Source organism: Tachypleus tridentatus, chromosome 6 (genome assembly GCF_004210375.1).
Source record: "Tachypleus tridentatus isolate NWPU-2018 chromosome 6, ASM421037v1, whole genome shotgun sequence".
Classification (NCBI taxonomy): Eukaryota; Metazoa; Arthropoda; class Merostomata; order Xiphosura; family Limulidae; genus Tachypleus; species Tachypleus tridentatus.
In genome coordinates, this window is record NC_134830.1 from 5,208,455 (window position 1) to 5,228,359 (window position 19,905).

The following is a 19,905-nucleotide window of genomic DNA, read 5'->3' on the forward strand; positions in this document are numbered from 1 at the left end:
GATGACAAACTAGAGGTCAAACTTTCCCAGAGATATCAACTTGTAGTAACAGATGACAAACTAGAGATCAAACTTTCCTAGAGGAGGTATCAACTTGTAGTAACAGATGACAATCTAGAGGTCAAACTTTCCTAGAGATATCAACTTGTAGTAACAGATGACAACCTAGAGGTCAAACTTTCCTAGAAATATCAACGTGTAGTAACATATGACAACCTAGAGGTCAAACTTTCCTGGAGGAGGTATCAACTTGTAGTAACAGATGACAAGTATACAAAACAGTTATTTAACTGAACTCCAAGGATCAGAACTTTCAAAATATTAATCACATATGAAGAAGATAAACCGTATCTTATGACATTTATAAACCGGTTTTTGATAATGTTGCTACTGGTGCCAATAGTGGTGACATTTAAATAAGAGTAAGACAGAAAACAAGTATAATATCACCATGACAGGACAGTTTACATTTTTTACCATTTCACATGTTACTGCAGTAAAAGGTGGGTAACAGTAAATCTGGAACTTTCATGAAGTACCGTATATGAACTGACATTAACATACTAACCTCATAAAAAACATTTTAAATTAGACGAAAATTAATAAAACAATTATGATTAAATACAAACTGTTAAGTTATGTGCTGGGTCAAGTGGTGTTGGGTGATGTGCTGGGTCAAGTGGTGTTGGGTGATGTGCTGGGTCAAGTGGTGTTGGGTGATGTGCTGGGTCAAGTGGTGTTGAGTGATGTGCTGGGACAAGTGGTGTTGAGTGATGTGCTGGGACAAGTGGTGTTGGGTGATGTGCTGGGTCAAGTGATGTTGGGTGATGTACCAGGTCAAGTGATGTTAGGTGTGTCAGGTCAAGTGATGTTAGGTGATAATGCTGGGTCAAAGTGGTGCTGGGTGATATACTGAGTCAAGTGCTGGGTGATATACAGTCAAGTGGTGTTGAGTGATGTGCTAGGACAAGTGGTGTTGAAGTGATATGCTGGGACAAGTAGGTGTTAGGTGATAATGCTACGGGTGATGTTAGGTGATGTACAACAAGTGGTGTTAGGTGATGCTGGAGGTCAAGTAGTGTTGGTGATAATGCTGGGGTCAAAGTGGTGTTGGGTGATAATACTGGGTCAAGTGGTGTTAGGTGATGTACTAGTCAAGTGGTGTTGGTGATATGCTACTGTCAAGTGGTGTTGGTGTAATGCTAGTCAAAGTGTTGGGTGACATGCTGTCAAGTAGTGTTGGGTGATGTGACTGGGTCAAGTGGTGTTGGGTGATATGCTGGGTCAAGTGGTGTTGGGTGATGTACTGGTCAAGTGGTGTTGGTGTGATGCGTCAAGTGGTGTTGGGTGATAATGCAACGTCAAGTGGTGTTGGGTGATGTGCTGGGTCAAGTGGTGTTGGGTGATGTGCTGGGTCAAGTGGTGTTGGGTGATGTGCTGGGTCAAGTGGTGCTGGGTGATGTGCTGGGTCAAGTGGTGTTGGGTGATGTGCTGGGTCAAGTGGTGCTGGGTGATGTACTGAGTCAAGTGGTGCTGGGTGATGTGCTGGGTCAAGTGGTGCTGGGTGATGTGCTGGGTCAAGTGGTGTTGAGTGATGTACTGGGAGAAGTATGTTGGGTGATGTTCTGGGAGAAGTATGTTGAGTGATCTGGTGAGACAAGTGTTGTTGAGTGGTGTACTGGGAGAAGTATGTTGAGTGATATGGTGAGACAAGTGTTGTTGAGTGGTGTACTGGGAGAAGTGTGTTGAGTGATCTGGTGAGACAAGTGTTGTTGAGTGGTGTACTGAGAAAAGTGATATTGAGTGGTGAACTGGGTCAAGTGGTGTTTGAAATTTTAAAACAGATTTACTGTTTTCTACTTGCCAGTGAATATTTGAATAATAGATTACAAAATTATTATGTTCAACCACCCTTGTAATTATTTCCACCAGGAGTAATGTTTTTACTGCTCTGTGTGTGTGTGCGTGTAGTATAACTCAGAAAGATGTCATACAATTATATAAAAGTTAGTTGTACCCCAAAGATCAACTGACTAGCTTTGGCTAATGTAGGTTATGGGTCAAGGTTAAAAACGTTTATTCTAATTTAATAAAATTATGAACATATATATAATGTCCTCCAAGGACTAACTAGTTAACCTGCGGTGAATTTATGTCAAAGGTCAAACTTACACTTTATAATGGTAATAAAATGTTTTTTTGGAGGAAGGAGAGAGCGAAAGCTGAGAGTGATTGAGATAGGAAAATTATTCAGTAACTACACATCTGAGAGCACGGTATTGTCTGGTTTATATTCTAGGTTGATTTTTGTAAAAGTAAAACAATGCAGGTGGGGCTGCACTCTCCAAAAATCTCTGAAATTCCTCTTAATTTTCACTTTTCTCGAGATAATCCAAAATTATTTTAAATTTTTGTCTGATATTCAGGTCAACTTCGCAAAACATACACCTAAAGAAACGAGGAAGTCCAAAACTTAGTAAGCTTGTTCACATGGAATAAAATATCCACAACACTGTCTGATCACGTTTCTCAATGGTTCTACAGTTTATTTACTTATAGTTCCTAATTTTCAACCACTCACCAGAGGGCTCTGTTTAGTTCAATTCTTGGTATTATGCACAAATTTACACAGGGAGCTACCTGTGCTCTGCCCACCACGGGTATCGAAAGCCGGTTTCTAGCGCTATAAGTCGGCAGAAATACCGCTGTGCCATTGGTGGGCTCCACCAGAGGAAAAGCGGCAGATGACGTCTTACGGGCCACTATTTATGTTATAGGATTAATTTCGTCTCGTATAATACACCCACACTATTAAAGTATTAGTAGGATGTTCTGTGGAGTACTTCATAATTAATTTGGCTCGACAGTTCCGAAATTAAGGGCTCTACCACAGAGCCAAACTACGCCCCTGTGATATTGAACCACGAGGCATACGGACAAACGTTACAAAAAATAACGTACGTATGTAAAATCAAAAATTATTTTTAGCACAACTTCTACTTTCGTTAATCGTTAAACACCTGTTATAATTTAAAATATAAATACCAAAATATTTATAAGTTTATTTTTTGTAAATATTAATATCACATTTGTGTCACGAAAATAAACTTCGAATGATTTCAATTAGGCAATCAGATTTAATGACTGCAAAAATTATAATTTTGAAAACGTGAACAATTCTAATTTTATAGGTTTTCTACTGTGTTTATTATTTATTGAATAACTAGTGAACAATCGAAAATACCAACTTACTTTTTTTTATCCTCAGAAAAACACCTTCCCTCCACAAACTAGGAACTATGAATTACTTTAAAATATTACGTTTAATTTTAAAACTTAAAATGGTCACATATTTATTGATAAATTTATCATATATAATATCTGAATATGCAAATTTATTTTCAACAGCAAGGAACTAGTCGAGGAACTGGTCTTTCAGACAAGTACATACTGTAAATTACGTCACCATGGCAGTTAAACGCGAGTCACCATAGCAACCTATATGACAACAAAACGTAGAGTTATCTCTATTCGTCAGCAACCTTTATTTGATACTGGGAACCTGTTGTACAAAACACATCACATAACAACTAAACACTCAAACCTGTCTTAAGTTGTACTACAACAACAATGGGATACTCAAACCTGTCTTAACTTGTACTACAACAATAACTGGATACTCAAACCTGTCTTAACTTGTACTACAACAACAGTGGGATACTCAAACCTGTCTTAACTTGTACTACAACAACAGTGGGATACTCAAACCTGTCTTAACTTGTACTACAACAACAGTGGGATACTCAAACCTGTCTTAACTTGTACTACAACAATAACTGGATACTCAAACCTGTCTTAACTTGTACTACAACAATAACTGGATACTCAAACCTGTCTTAACTTGTACTACAACAACAGTCGAATACTCAAACCTGTCTTAACTTGTACTACAACAACAGTGGGATACTCAAACCTGTCTTAACTTGTACTACAACAACAGTGGGATACTCAAACCTGTCTTAACTTGTACTACAACAACAGTCAGATACTCAAACCTGTCTTAACTTGTACTACAACAACAGTCGGATACTCAAACCTGTCTTAACTTCTACCACAACAACAGTCGGATACTGAAACCTGTCTTAACTTCTACCACAACAACAGTGGGATACTCAAACCTGTCTTAATTTCTACTACAACAACAGTCGGATACTCAAACATGTCTTAACTTCTACTACAACAACAGTCAGATACTCAAACCTGTTTTAACTTCTACTACAACAGTCGAATATTCGAACATGTCTTAACTTCTACTGCAACACTTGAATAATACTCAAACCTGTCTTAACTCCTACTACAACAACAGTAGAATACCTAAACCTGTTTAACTCGTAGTACAACAATAGCAAGAATCGTTAGGTGTAACTAAAGAACGACTATTCCATATAGCATACACTGATATTGTTACGTACATCATTTATAAGTGTACTAAGTCGTTCCAATAGAAACTTACTAAACATTGTATCATATATAATTTGTATTCATTTCCACGAAACGTTTTACACATTAAACATGATATAAAAATAAACTTGCTCGCCACTAGACATTGGTACTAAGCCTAACACTAATGTTTGGTGACAAATAAATTGGACCCCTGGTGGGACAGAGGGAAGTTTACCAACGTATAGCACTAAAATCCAGGATTCAGTTAGACACGACAGACTCAGCAAATTGTCTAATGTGATTTTGCTCTATTACAAACAAGCACACAATCAAAGAATAAGATTAATTATATTAATGATTCGCCAACTTGAAAAGAAAGTATAATAATAGAAATGTTAAACACCAGAAATATCCTAAATATACTGTAATAAAAACTAACTACAACGGTGAGTGGACCCACTTGCTTAAACCTTGGCTGTTGTGAGGTTTGATTGTATTTTGGTACAATTCTCCACTGTCTGTTAAACAGAGTAGTCGACATCAACAAGTCATGGGCTAGAAAGAAAAGTCTGGTACTTGCTGGGTCCCTTGAAATTAATATTATAATACGTTTGTGGGAAGAAATGACTCGACGACAATGCAGTTCTGGGACATGTAACCACCGGTAAATTTTATGATTTTTCGTACAACTTTATTTTGTGAAATAGAATAGATGGCGCTATCGATCTTCCATTTATTGATTAAAGATGTAAAACTTTCTATCCATCTGCGTTTTATATATTACCGAAATGTGTATTACTTTCGTTCTTCACAGTGAAAACAGCAGCTAACAAATAATTAAGCCTAATTACATGTGTACAAGAAGGTAGTAGTTAATGAACGAGAGATATTGCAACTCCTTTATTATATCCGTTTGTTTTTTCAAAAATAAATTCAATTACCTCTAGCAGACTCCTATGTGTTTTTCCTGATTGTAACACGTGCAATAGATCAGTTTAATTTGTCCAATTAATAATCGCTTTGTGTAATTTATGGGAAGGTTGTTTTCTTAATATAGTATATTTACTATGGTACTTTGAATACATATGACACGTGTTAGAAACTGGTGTTCAAATGAAGGAAAGATGTCGCTAGAAGCTCCGAATGGGTGTAAATGGAATATCCAAGTTAAAATTATTCATTTATTTATCTAGGTTTCATTAATAATGAATTATTTACGTTTATTCACAGTGAAACGTCAGACACTTATAAAACACTGTAAAACAGTGTCAGTGGTTTTGTAGTTAAGTACAAAACATTAAGAAACAAAGAACAACGACTTTAAGACAGAAACCTTGTCTTATAACTTAAAGAATTATAATTAAAGGTGTTTAAAACGTTTGACTGTGATTACCATGGAACATACACGTTTCTCAGGATTTTATGCACTTATTTCAACACTTTATAACACACTGTATAAATGGGCTTTTCAGAAGTTTAATGGTAACGTAACTTTCATTCCTTCTACTCTGCTTATATTATAATTAAGACGAGCTTTTCGTTTGTTCGTTTTACCGCAATTCTAAATAATGGGTTATCCCTCTGTATCCTTTTCGGGAAATCGAACCCAGAATTTTAGCGTTATAATCTTTTTCTCAGTTGTTAAAACAATCTTTAACGACACATGTTACGACTCACAATATTTAGCCCCCAAGTGGCTCAGCGGTATGTCTGCGGACTTACAACGCTAAAAACCGGGTTTCGATACCCGCGGTGGGCAGAGCACAGATAGTCCATTGAGTAGCTCTGTGCATAATTCAAAACAACAACAATAACGCAATATTTATGCCCCCCCGCGAGTTGAGCGATAAGTCCACAGATTTATAACACTAAAACCAGCGGTTCGATCCCCCAGGGTGGACTCAGAAGATAGCTTGATGTGGTTTTGCTATAAGAAAACACACGCACTTTACTCGAGTGAGGCTTGTATTTTTATGTATATTTAAAATTGAACATAGTAAAAATTATTTGTAATTAATAAATACGCTATTAATAGAAGATTAATAAATATTAAATATAAAAAATGTAAAGTACACACTAATAATGATTTATTTTAAATCACTGTATTTCGTATTTATACAGTAAATAGCCACCAGAGGGACATGTTGAATTAATAGCACTGCAATAAATAAAAGTAACAGTTACTTGAAACATTTAGTTTCATAGTTTTCTTATATTTTTAAAGGTAAATCAGATATATTAACAAAAAATAAAAAACGTACATATTATTTTAGTACAAGAAATTAATTCTTACTTACACAGTGACGTTCTGAGACGATACTTTAATCTTTGCATTATTATATTTTTGTAGCAATACACTGCTAATTATACTCATTAATAATTTTGAAGGTTTGGACTACTGGAACCCAATTTTTGTAAATAATGTTATAAAAATCGGATAACACAGCGATTATTTTACTGACTAAATGTTTTTAGTTGTTAAAGAAATTATGAATAATTTTATTCAAGATACAAGGTATGAAAAGGTCAGTAAGTTATATTAGTCGCCTCTTTTGTCCAGTTATAACGACTTTCAGTTAAACGAACCTTGAGTAAGATGGAAATACCAGTTTTGTGTTACATTACCCAATACGTTAGGCTACACCCAACGGTAATGACAGCAGCTTTTCTTCCTTTATTGCTTTCTTAAATATACGAAATAAATAATTATAATTATTAAAATATTAGGCCTATCATATTTTTAAAATCTACATTCTTTATCTAGTCCTTTATGGATATTCAATAATTAGAATAATATATAATAATAGTATTCCAACCACATAGTATTCGCCATATCCATTACCGACGACGCGCTTTGGTCAATCCAGAGCTCATCAGGCCAACTGGAATGTTATTATAATGTACTCTTCTAATTCTCGAAAATCTCTAAGAAGCTAATAGATAAAAAAATGCTGTGTTTAAAAATATGATAGGCCTAATTTCTTGTAGCAAGTATAATCAAAGTAATACGTCGCCAGTTGGAAAAGGTGTTTACACTGTAATAATTATTTATTGGTTAAAAAACGTAATATGTAGTTACATCTTAAATTCTCACTATGACCTACGTTCCACTGTTTAGTTTTCTTGTGTGGAGAAATACCAAAAACACAGTTTTTTCAATTAGTAAAACTACACAAATTTAGTAAAAATAACAACAAAACTTCCTATTTTCGAATATGTTAGGCCCGACATGGCCAGGTGGTTAAGGGGCTCGACTCGTTATCTAAGGATCGTGAGTTCGTATCTCCGTCACACCAAACATGCTCGCCCCTTCAGCCGTCGGGGCGTTATAAAGTTACGGTCAATCCCACTATTTGTTAGTAAAAGAGTAGCCCAAGAGTTGGCGGTTGGTGGTGATGACTAAATGCCTTCCCTCTAGTCTTACATTGCTAAATTAGAGACGGCTAGCGTAGATGACCCTAGCGTAGCTTTGCGAGAAATTAAAAACGAAATTATCTGAACATGTTACATTTAAATGTAAACGGTTTCGAACATTTCTGTTATTCATCTGGAAACCAGATGAAGAAATCAGATCTCTGGAGTGGTGGAATGAACATATGTTTTTAAAATCTTCTTTATTTAATATATCCAGTGTCGGAAAAAAGTTCACATATTTTTACGGTCATTAAGTACAACAGTTTAAACTAACACAAAACATGAAGTAAACAAATCTGTGGTAAAGCGATATTGGTAACTGACATTTCTGTGATAAGAACCGCGTATATAAATAACCTACCATATGAAACAGTTACTATAAAAAAACTGTTTAAAAACAACACAAGTCTGATGTTTGAATGACTAAAGCATGACTGAAGTTGAAAACAAGACAATGACTGTGGGAAAACAGTCTTTGTTTTGACTTTAAAACTATCTACATCTACATAAAAAACAATTTCATGACGCAACAATCTGTTTAAATGATCACAATTTTGAATCCAAAATCGTACGTCACTAATGTTGTTAGAAAACATACTGAAACTGTGTTTATGTTGCTACAGCAGTCCTGTGTTGGAAGACCACAGTTTATATTGGTGTAAAATAACACAGTGTTTCTGTGAATATACAAATCAATACGTTTCTTCTGTAATGTAAATAAACATCAACTTTAATATTCATAATTAATGCTGGAAAAAAATAAAACAGAATTACAAATAAGAACGTTTTACACAAATAATGTTTGTTTGTTTTTCTTCACTTTCGTGCGCTAGCTGACCCTAATTTCGAAGTGTAACACTAGAGGGAAAGCAGCTAGTCATCACCACCAACTGCCAACTCTTAGCCTACTCTTTTACTAACAAAGAGTAGAATTGACCGTCACATTATAACTCCCACACGGCTAAAAGTACGAACATGTTCGGTGTGACAGGAATTCGAACCCGCGACCCTCAGATTACGAGTCGAATGCCTTAACCACCTGGCCATGCCGGGCCTTACACAAATATAGGTATTTATTGCTGTTTTTGTGTCAAATTATGACAAATATAGTGACGTTTTGGTAACACACTGCTAACACTTTGAACGAAATTGTTACGTTGAAATTCACATCAAAGTAGCATGTGAAATTTAATTTTCTATATACTAATAACAATAATTTATAACAAAAGACCTTCAGTAAATGAGATATTATTAACCCTAGAATATTTCAAAATGTATACACTTAAAAACAGCCACAGTTTCATACAGTGGTTAAATTAGGATTGGAGTATGGAAGAGGCGTGATTACATTTTGTAATAGCAGTGTTGACCACAGTTTAATACAACAGAAGACATTCAAACCATTAGAACACATTGAAATGTTAAACTGGGGCCGTTTTATACGTTATCTGCTTACGAACAACGTATATTACCATAAATACTTTAAAAATACAGAAAAGCTAAACAATTAGTTTAGCTTATACGAAAAGAACGGGGGTTCTAATGGGTAGAGAAGGAAAGCTGTTACCAACTGTTTCGTATAAACTACGTGAGACGTTGAAAGCTAATAAAAACATGGTTTGGCACATTCAAACTAACTACACGCGAAATTTCTAATAATTTTATAAGAAATTATTATCAATGTCTTTATAAGAATATTCCTGTTTCTAGAACAAAAACTGCTACCAATGTCTTGACAAGAATGCTATACGGCAAGTTGCTGTTCATCTTGTCAACGTAAAAATATTCGGTTAAGTGAGAAGGTTTCATAGAAATGTACTTTATTGTTGTAATACTAAAGTGGATATAGATTTTTCTAGTATTTATTTATAGAATCTGCTCCTAGTGTAAATACATTATGAACAAAACAACCATAATTTTTACTTAAATACGATTAGCATAATAAAACGTTTCACAACAGTATAGAAAAATATTTAAGAATATGGAAAGTTAATCTGAATGTTGATGAGACAAACCCTGAATAAAAAGTAACTTTTAACTTGTAATTTTCAACGGCAGCAAAAATATCAGCATATTACATTTCATAAATTTATAGTCTCTCTGCGATGACAGCGACACCTGATGTTAATTTTTGAAACTGTTCTAACTTGGATTGGAATAATTTACACAGCGAATCACGTAACAACTGTGTTGTAGCATCTTTTAGAAAAAAATTGCTAAGCGTCTACGATAATAATTAAAAATAGTCCTCTTTGACCAATATGCCTTATGTCATCAGCTGGGTGCCCCTGTGGTTAAGGGCGTTCTTCTTATTTTTGGAGTTAATTATGAAGTCACATGACAAGGAATTATTTTATATCCTGGATAGATGTTTGTATCAGATGCTCTTATTACTGTATCAACTAGGTGTCGCTCTATTATATTCTAACAATTCTGAAACAACATAGCTGAACAATAACACAAACAATAACGAAGACACGTGGTTTGTTTCTGATTCTGTATAACACTATAAACAAACAAATTTGTTCAAACAATGATTACTTATCTGACCACGAACCCTGTACTTATTTATTTATTCTGTCAGTTTCTTTCAACAATAAAGAACAATAAAAAATAAATTACAGTATTTATTTTGACCACTAGAGTAGGAAGGAAATAAACGTACTTAAGTATTATGAATAAATTAAACATGTTGTTTAATGATTGGTTATTAAAGCAATACGTTTATTTTCGCTAGTATTTCGCCTTCAGTTATAAATTACTAAGATATTAGCCAAGTGGATAAGGTACTCGAGTCATAATCTGAGGGTCGCAGGTTGGAATCCCCGTTACACCAAACATGCTCGCTCTTTCAGCTGTGGGGGCGTTATAATGTACGGTCAATCTCACTATTTGTTGGTAAAAAGTAGCCCAAGAGTTGGCGGTGGGTGGTGATGACTAGCTGCCTTAATTTTTAAGACATGCGGGGAGTTCTACTAGACTGTAGGTTTCTCATCCTCCTAACACGTTTCTGTAAGTCTTTCGAAACGACCATGATGATTCGAACCTAATACTATGATTAATAAAAGATAAGTTTAATCTCGAGGCTGTGCATTGAACACTCTCACATGTCCCAAACACGTGCATTTATATTATTATTCTAATTGGAGATTAAATACTTATACGACTAGCATGATGTGTTCAAAGTGGCATATTTGTTCTCTTTAAACATTCTGATTTCAAAATTACCATAAACACATACACAAAATGAAACCAAGTAAAATACTAAAGGTTATACAGCACAAATTCCAAAGGTTTGTAAATATGAACGATCAGTCATTATATTTCCTCTCTAGAAAAACGGTTGGTTGGAAGGGGACAACTACAGACAAAATTAATGTGTTTTGTGAATTAAGGATGGTCCCTAGTTGTCTTAGCTCCGCATCGACAAACGTATTGCGAGGGGACTCCATAACTGGCAGGAGGGAGGCCTTTGCTCTTTGCTTTGGCCGATGCTTCGCTCTTTTAGTGTGTAACCTTCTGATCACCTCTATAACACCCTACTTGTCATCTTTCACTGTTATATCTCGTCAAGTCATTTTTTTTTGTCTGTGTGAATATACGTTTTCGTTAAATAACGTTGAATCATCGTTAATAAGTTCAGATCAAGGACTTACAAACTAAAACTTACAAACTGAAACGTTTTGTCTTTTTTTTGTTGTTCAGAATTTTGCGCAACGTTACTCAAGAAGTTTTCTATGTATATATGTCCCTAACTCTGAACTAATTAAACTGTTATTAACTTTGAATTGATTAAATGAAAGCCAGCATCTACTGACAATTCTTGTCTGATCTAATAATGATATTTTACTGTCACTCTTATAAGAACCTACGACTCCAGAGTACAATACTTGTGTCTTTTTGCAGCAATAGGTCGTGAACAGTGGACTCTCAGATTCACAACTCGGACCCCTCTAAGTCATTTACCTCCCAGATTCACAACTTGGACCCCTCAAGCCATTGAACTCCCAGATTCACAACTTGGACCCCTCTAAGTCATTGACCTCCCAGATTCACAACTTGGACCCCTCAAGCCATTGAACTCCAAGATTCACAACTTAGACCCCTCTAAGTCATTGACCTCCCAGATTCACAACTTGGACCCCTCAAGCCATTGAACTCCAAAATTTACAGCTTGGACCCCTCAAGCAATTGAACTCCCAGATTCACAACTTGGACCCCTCAAGCAATTGAACTCCCAGATTCACAACTTGGACCCCTCAAGCCATTGAACTCCAACATTTACAGCTTGGACCCCTCAAGCCATTGAACTCCAAGATTTACAGCTTGGACCCCTCAAGCTATTGAACTCCAAGATTCACAAGTTGGACCCCTCAAGCCATTGAACTCCAAGATTCACAACTTGGACCCCTCTAAGTCATTGACCTTCCAGATTCACAACTTGGACCCCTCAAGCCATTGAACTCCAAGATTTACAGCTTGGACCCCTCAAGCCATTGAACTCCAAGATTTACAGCTTGGACCCCTCAAGCCATTGAACTCCAAGATTTACAGCTTGGACCCCTCAAGCCATTGAACTCCAAGATTTACAACTTGGACCCCTCAAGCCATTGAACTCCCAGATTTACAGCTTGGACCCCTCAAGCAATTGAACTCCCATATTCACAACTTGGGCCCCTCTGGGTCATTAACGACTTTTAACTCTTTTACTTCTTATATTTTCTCTACCTCTGTGATTATATTATACTCTAAGATAACAATTTCTAGAGCCCGGCATGGCCAGGTGGTTAAGGTGCTCGACTCATAATCTGAGGGTCCCGTGCTCGATCCCCGTCACACCAAACATGCTCGCCCTTTCAGCCGTGGGGGGCATTATAATGTGACGGTCAATTCCACTATTCGTTGATAAAAGAGTAGCCCAAGAGTTGACGGTGGGTGGTGATGACTAGCTGCCTTCCCTCTAGTCTTACACTGTTAAATTAGGGACGGCTAGCGCAGATAGCCCTCGTGTAGTTTTGTGCGAAATTCGAAAACAAACAAGACAAAAGCATTAATATAAAACACTACAGAAATACAAAATATATGTATGTCATTACAAAGTACTCACTTTTTGTAATCGGAGGGACTGCAGGGGTCTTCTAAAGAAGAGGAGCTTGGTAGTCTATCTGAACTACTGACTCCTGTCGAACTTCTGCTCTGCTCACTTTGTAATTGGTCATAAGGCTGTTAAAAAAGGATTAAAATTAGCGGGTTAAAAACATAACTTCTATTCATCTCTGTCGGTCTAGTAATTACAACCATAATGACTGGCGATTAAGTCACAAAATAATTCTGTGTTTTATAATAATTAAGATTATTTTATTGTTTGTTAATAAGCGCAAAACTATGCCCCCAGCAGGTACTGAAACTCAATTTTAGCTTGATAAGCCCTTAGATTTAACGTTGAGCCATCGGGACGCTTTTAAAATAAAACAATGAAACGATAATTCAAACTGTTGCTGTTCAGTGGCAAGTCTAAAGGTTTATAACCCTGAAAACTGAGTTCCAATACGTATGGTAGGTAAAGCACAGATGGCTTATAGAGCAGCTTTGCGCTTAGCGACAATCTAATTGTTTTTTGCTTCGTTTGAAAAACGTCCATTCTTCTGATCTTGCCCTTTGACCAAGGGTCAAGATAATATATCCCGCGAAGTTCTTTATCCCCCTCCGATAAACCAAACAAAAACAATTCTGTTAAAAATAGAACAATTGTGTTGTTGTTTTTTCGCACTGACATCCAGATAATGAAGAATGCAGTTTGTGTTTTATAATGCACTGAAAAATTAGTTTCTGAGTATTATTGGAAAAAAAGAAAAGTACATTTCAGCTGTGACATAGATAAAGTACGGTGTTATGAGATAAGCCATTTGTATCAATTTGCAAATGAATCGCGCGCGCGCACACACACACATGCAACACTACGTGTTGGGTAAAATAATGATAAAATAAATGTTATTAAGTTTACAGAAACGGTAAATGATTTTCTATCACAATTTACATGTAGTGTATGATCATGTAAAGTTATTATGTTGTTGTTTTTATAAATAGATTCCTAATATCACCGTTTATTTAAAAGTATGATTTAGTATTAAAATAAGAAATATGACGTCAAAGTTACCAAGGATACCGAACGGACAATAGCGTGCTTACATTGAACTTCAATATATTGCGAAAAAACTGAAATTAGGGTAAGTGAAAACATTTCTTGATTACGTACAAATTATAATGATGGATACAGTAGCGTGACAATCGAAACTTTTCAAAATTGTAAATGGTGGAAACAAATAATAAAAAAAACACTATTAGAAGCAGCTTTTGTTGAACCTGAAACCAAAATACAGCTTATTACGGATTTTAATCTACGTTTGTAAAATGTATAATATAGAGAATTCGTGTGATCTATCTACACTGGAAATGAACAAACAGACAATCAAATATACACAGTGATAAACGAACAAAGACGTTCACACGTATAATAGACAGCAAAAACACAAACACATGGATGGATGGATGTCTACAGCATTACGAAAACAGTTTAGTTGGATTTCTTTTTTGTTTGCCAAAACCTATTGAAGTTACCTCTTGTGCTATCACACACGCTTTATAAGTATTTATATCTACGTATGCCATGTCACTCATACACAAATGTTATTTTACACACTAGCTTCTTCCTGAATATTTTCTTAAGTTTCACCTCACCATTAGACAAGAATCCAGTTCCTCAACTTCTTCTATTTCAGAATCGTCTTCCACTTCTACTCGATTCCATACACTCTGTCGAGGTTCCGCCATCTTCCACAGAGCTCCCAGCACCTGATCAGCGTGAGGCGTTTTAGTCGGCCTCTGGCGGCGACGTCTAGCAGACATAGTTCTCGCCAATGTCGGCTTTAGTGGAATCGGCGAACGTTCTCCCACAGTCATATCTAGTGGCACAATAGAAAAGAAAAACTGTGTCACACACCAACATGTCTATTTGAATTCATAGAAACTAAAAAAAACAAACACGAAAGATATCGATCTAAAAACTAACGATTAGATTTCTGTGTATGCCTAAGACTATATTTTACTGGAAGACGACTAATAAGAAAATATACTATTTTATATTTAGTTCTTTTTCGAATAATTAATCCCACGACGTTTGTTCTCTCTCTCTTTCTTTATTTTTCTGTAAAAGGTTTCAATTTATAACTTACCACACAAAACAAGTTAATTTTTTCGAGTTATTAGCTTTTGTTCATAGCAGCTGCTTCTATACCTTAGGCTTAGAGAGAGGGAATACGTCAGCATCGCCGGCTCATCCTTGTTTCAGATATTCTGCTGTAATTACGTCATTACGAGAATATATTGCTTCACCTTTGGTGCTAGCGACTTTACTTTTAGCGACGTTCACGGATATTGAAATATATATACATATAACTTGAGCAAAAAATCAGGAAGGATGGTGTTAGTTTATTTCATGTAACACGCGTGTGTTCATTTATATATTCATGTATAATGATATACTTTTCTCGTAGGTTTTGTGAACAAACGTATTGTGTTGAATAATTAAAAGCAAAATGAGCAGGAAACTGCCTAAGGATTTAACAAAGTAGTAATTTTCTTCCCTCACGCAACAGAACAGAAATATATGTCAAGCACAATAACATGTCTGGGTTATAAAATTTACGATTTTTAAAAAAATAAACTAATGTTTAATGTTGACTCTTGTGATTGAATGTATATTTATTTGATACATATGCCAGGTAAGTATAGTTTAATGTATATTTATGTGATACATGTACCAGGTAAGTATAGTTTAATGTATATTTATTTGATACATGTACCAGGTAAGTATAGTTTAATGTATATTTATTTGATACATGTACCAGGTAAGTATAGTTTAATGTATATTTATTTGATACATGTGCCAGGTAAGTATAGTTTAATGTATATTTATTTGATACATGTACCAGGTAAGTATAGTTTAATGTATATTTATTTGATACATGTACCAGGTAAGTATAGTTTAATGTATATATATTTGATACATGTACCAGGTAAGTATAGTTTAATGTATATATACTTGATACATGTACCAGGTAAGTATAGTTTAATGTATATTTATTTGATACATGTACCAGGTAAGTATAGTTTAATGTATATTTATTTGATACATGTACCAGGTAAGTATAGTTTAATGTATATTTATTTGATACATGTGCCAGGTAAGTATAGTTTAATGTATATTTATTTGATACATGTACCAGGTAAGTATAGTTTAATGTATATTTATTTGATACATGTACCAGGTAAGTATAGTTTAATGTATATTTATTTGATACATGTACCAGGTAAGTATAGTTTAATGTATATTTATTTGATACATGTACCAGGTAAGTATAGTTTAATGTATATTTATTTGATACATGTACCAGGTAAGTATAGTTTAATGTATATATATTTGATACATGTACCAGGTAAGTTTTGATACATGTACCAGGTAAGTATAGTTTAATGTATATTTATTTGATACATGTACCAGGTAAGTATAGTTTAATGTATATATATTTGATACATGTACCAGGTAAGTTTTGATACATGTACCAGGTAAGTATAGTTTTATCTATTATGTGTCATAACATAAATCAGTCAATCTCACCTCTTTTACTTCTTCGTCTCATTTTACCTCTAACAGCAGGAAATATTTGCCGTCTTCTTCCACGCCGTGAGATGTCGCTACTAGCAATGCTCGTACTGTAGTAGTGGGATAAAAATTGAACCATACATTTCTGAGAAGAATGGTAAAACGTATTTCCAGTAGTGTACAATTCGACTTGTGGCACTGAACCTGTAAATATAATTTAGGAAGTGTAAAATTGTTTAATAAGTGTTAGGGTGGAACTCTCATATCTTTATTAATATTTAATAAAACAATTTTTTTTTATGTAGCAATATATCATATATTTACAAGAAAATTATATCTGTCCTAAGCCTAATATATGGCGTTTCGAACCACTACTACAACAAAATCAAACTAGTTTTACGAATCCGATATTTACGCAGTTTAAAAGACAATTTTGAAATGTGTAGAAATTTATTCATCAGAAAACATCTAATTTCACGTTTCAGCTACTATAATTATATTAGGGACTTTAAAATGATGGATATAATGAATTCCACTTTTAGTAAAAATTGTGGTATATAAAGAAATAGTGTTTTTTAACAACAGGCAGGTGCTGATTATACTGGTTTGTTCATCATGCATGACAGTCTGTCAAAACAATTTGTAGTTAAGTACGAAGCTGTCCAATGATCTATCTGTGCTCTACCCACCACGAGTATCCAACCACGGTTTCTAGCGTTGTAAGTTCGCAGACATACCTCTGTACCAAAGAATAAAATATAGTTTATTTCTACATAAACTGAATTATAAAAATAGTGTCAAATTATATTTAGGCTTTAAGCTGGTGTGTTGTTAACGAATGGTTTATTATCGAAACGTTTGTGAATACCCATGATTTTCATAGGTGTATTTACAGTTTTCACATTACTATTTCTAATTTAAATATACTAAATACTAGTTTAAGTTCTTGTTTGTGTTTTAAAATTTTATATATTTGATTTTAGGTTGTTTTCGAATACGTTTATTAATGTGTTTTTATCAAAGAAACTAAGCATTTCTCTGCTTGTCTTACATACTGTTTTTCGAGTGATTTTTTTATGTTTATATTACTAGAGGATTGTGGTAAGTTTGCATTATTTGTAATATCGTTAAAAAAGCTGGACTTTACTACAACAACCATTGCTAACTATTAAAATACAAGTGGGAGGCTAGGCTTAACCGGTTAAAAAAGGTACTGTTCGCACTGATTGGAATAATAAATATAACACTGGAATAAAGAGATACCAGGCGATTTATTTTACTGGTTTTATTCACTAGGTAATTTAATATACGAGCCGAAGTACAAGATTCGTTCATTTGATACTGAAACAAAAACAACGTGTATAGAGTGAAGCACTTGGTTACGAAGTGCTGTTTAAATGGAACACTTATAACATATGCAAGCTCAAGTTGATTGTTTCTGTAATTGTGCTTCTTAAACATGAAATATAAAAACGATAGATTAAATTATAGTAAATATCCCGGAGAGAAAATTAGAATATGAACTATTTGACATAACATATCACACTGTTTAACAAACTTACACACTGGTAGCTGTTGAAAGTGATAACAAAGTAAATCATCTGTACACCACAACTGACTTTTCCACCCAATAACAGTAAATTTAATTACTTACATCTTACAGGATTTTAGATAAAATGCACGAACTTATAGGTGTTACAATAATCTGTATTAATCTATTTCGTAACGGTCTTTGTTTGTTTTGGAATTTCGTGCAAAGCTACACGAGGTCTATCTGCGCTAGCTGTCCCTAATTTTGCAGTGTAAGACTAGAAGGAAGGCAACTAGTCATCACCACCCACCGCCAACTCTTGGGCTACTCTTTTACCAACGAATAGTAGGATTGACCATCACATTATAACTCCCCCTTAGCTGAAAGGGCGAGCATGTTTGGTGTGACGGGGATTCGAAGTTTTCCAGGTTGTATTAAGAATGTAAGGCGAAAAGTCACAAATCAAAAATTTATATTTGCAATTTTTTTTTATTCATAGAAGTTGTTGAATTATTACACTCGTTGGTGTGACTGTTTACCTCATTTATGGTTTTATTTGCATATAATTGTACATATTATTGTAATAAATAAATGATACTTGTGTGTATGTATTAAACACTCGTGACTATTTTATCGGATACTGAATTGGATTGACGATCCCCTACCATAAGAAGTTAAAACCTGCCGAACGACAACGCCTCCGTTAGATTTAAGACAAATTTATTAAAGGTATTCAAATTACATTTCATTCACCAGTATGAAAAGAAGCGAACGATCGTAACTAGAAAACGAAACGTCACCTTTTGAAACTGTTTTACCGAAATAAAACGTAACGCATGGGTAATTCAATATTATCTACGTACTAATCAAATATCGTTATAAATATATGATAATGATAGTAAATTATTATTGTTGTGAGTATTATTATTCTTATTATGTGAATTCAAGAATTTCTGGATCAGTCTATAGATTTGTATAATAGCCTGGTTATTTTTTCTACCATGTAGTTCAGTGGTTCCCAACCAGGGGTGCGAGATAACATTTGTTTTGGCCACCTTCACCTTTATTCTTAAATAAATAATTACTGTGAGGGGTGCGAGAACATATTAAAAAATTTTTAGGGATGTGATGCATAAAAAAGGTTAGGAACCACTGATGTAGTTTGTTGATTGGGTCAATCAACAAAACCGACTCCGTTCTAATGTTCACCCTAAACTTCACGAACAACGACTTCTAACTTTGGACACGATTTTCTGGACTTGGAAACTTGCATAATATAAAAGCAAATTGGCCCGGCATGGCCAAGCGTGTTAAGGCGTGCGACTCGTAATCTGAAGGTCGTGGGTTCGCATCCCCGTCGCGCCAAACATGCTCGCCCTTTCAGCCGTGGGGGCGTTATAAAGTTACCGTCAATCCCACTATTCGTTGATAAAAGAGTAGCGCAAGAGTTGGCGGTGAGTGGTGATGACTAGCTGCCTTCCCTCTAGTCTTACACATCTAAATTAGGGACGACTAGCACAGATAGCCCTCGAGTAGCTTTGTGTGAAATTCAAAAACAAACAAACAAACAAACATAAAAGCAAATTAAACATAAACGACAAAATAGAAGATATTTAATTTAATATTAACAACTGTTAGATGAAAACATCAGTTTACTAACTGTCAATGATTGAAAGTGGTCTCAAATGGAAAATAAGATTAATTTTATATTTCACATAAATTTTTGGCCTTAGGCCTGCCTCGTACATGTAGGCAACCTCATGCAAGTTGGCGATTAACTGATTTTTGTACGGTTATAATTATACTTTCAGTCAGTTTCTAAATTTATGTTTTTCGCAAAATGTTTTTTTTTAAA

The 19,905-nt window shown here is 34.8% G+C and overlaps 1 protein-coding gene across 2 annotated transcripts in view; it reads right to left on the minus strand.

The window, feature by feature from the left end:
• The window catches only part of LOC143251873 (uncharacterized), a 72,873-nt gene that overhangs the window by 36,358 nt on the left and 16,610 nt on the right, over positions 1-19,905 (minus strand). Inside the window, exons 2-4 of one of the 2 annotated variants that reach the window (XM_076503181.1) lie at positions 16,535-16,723; positions 14,596-14,819; positions 12,965-13,080 (exon numbers count right to left, since the gene is read on the minus strand). In XM_076503181.1, coding sequence (XP_076359296.1) covers positions 12,965-13,080; positions 14,596-14,819; positions 16,535-16,723 — 529 coding nt within the window. Of the gene's footprint in view, positions 1-12,964; positions 13,081-14,595; positions 14,820-15,089; positions 15,199-16,534; positions 16,724-19,905 lie in introns of those variants that run through there. The other variant, XM_076503182.1, reaches the window with a different exon arrangement.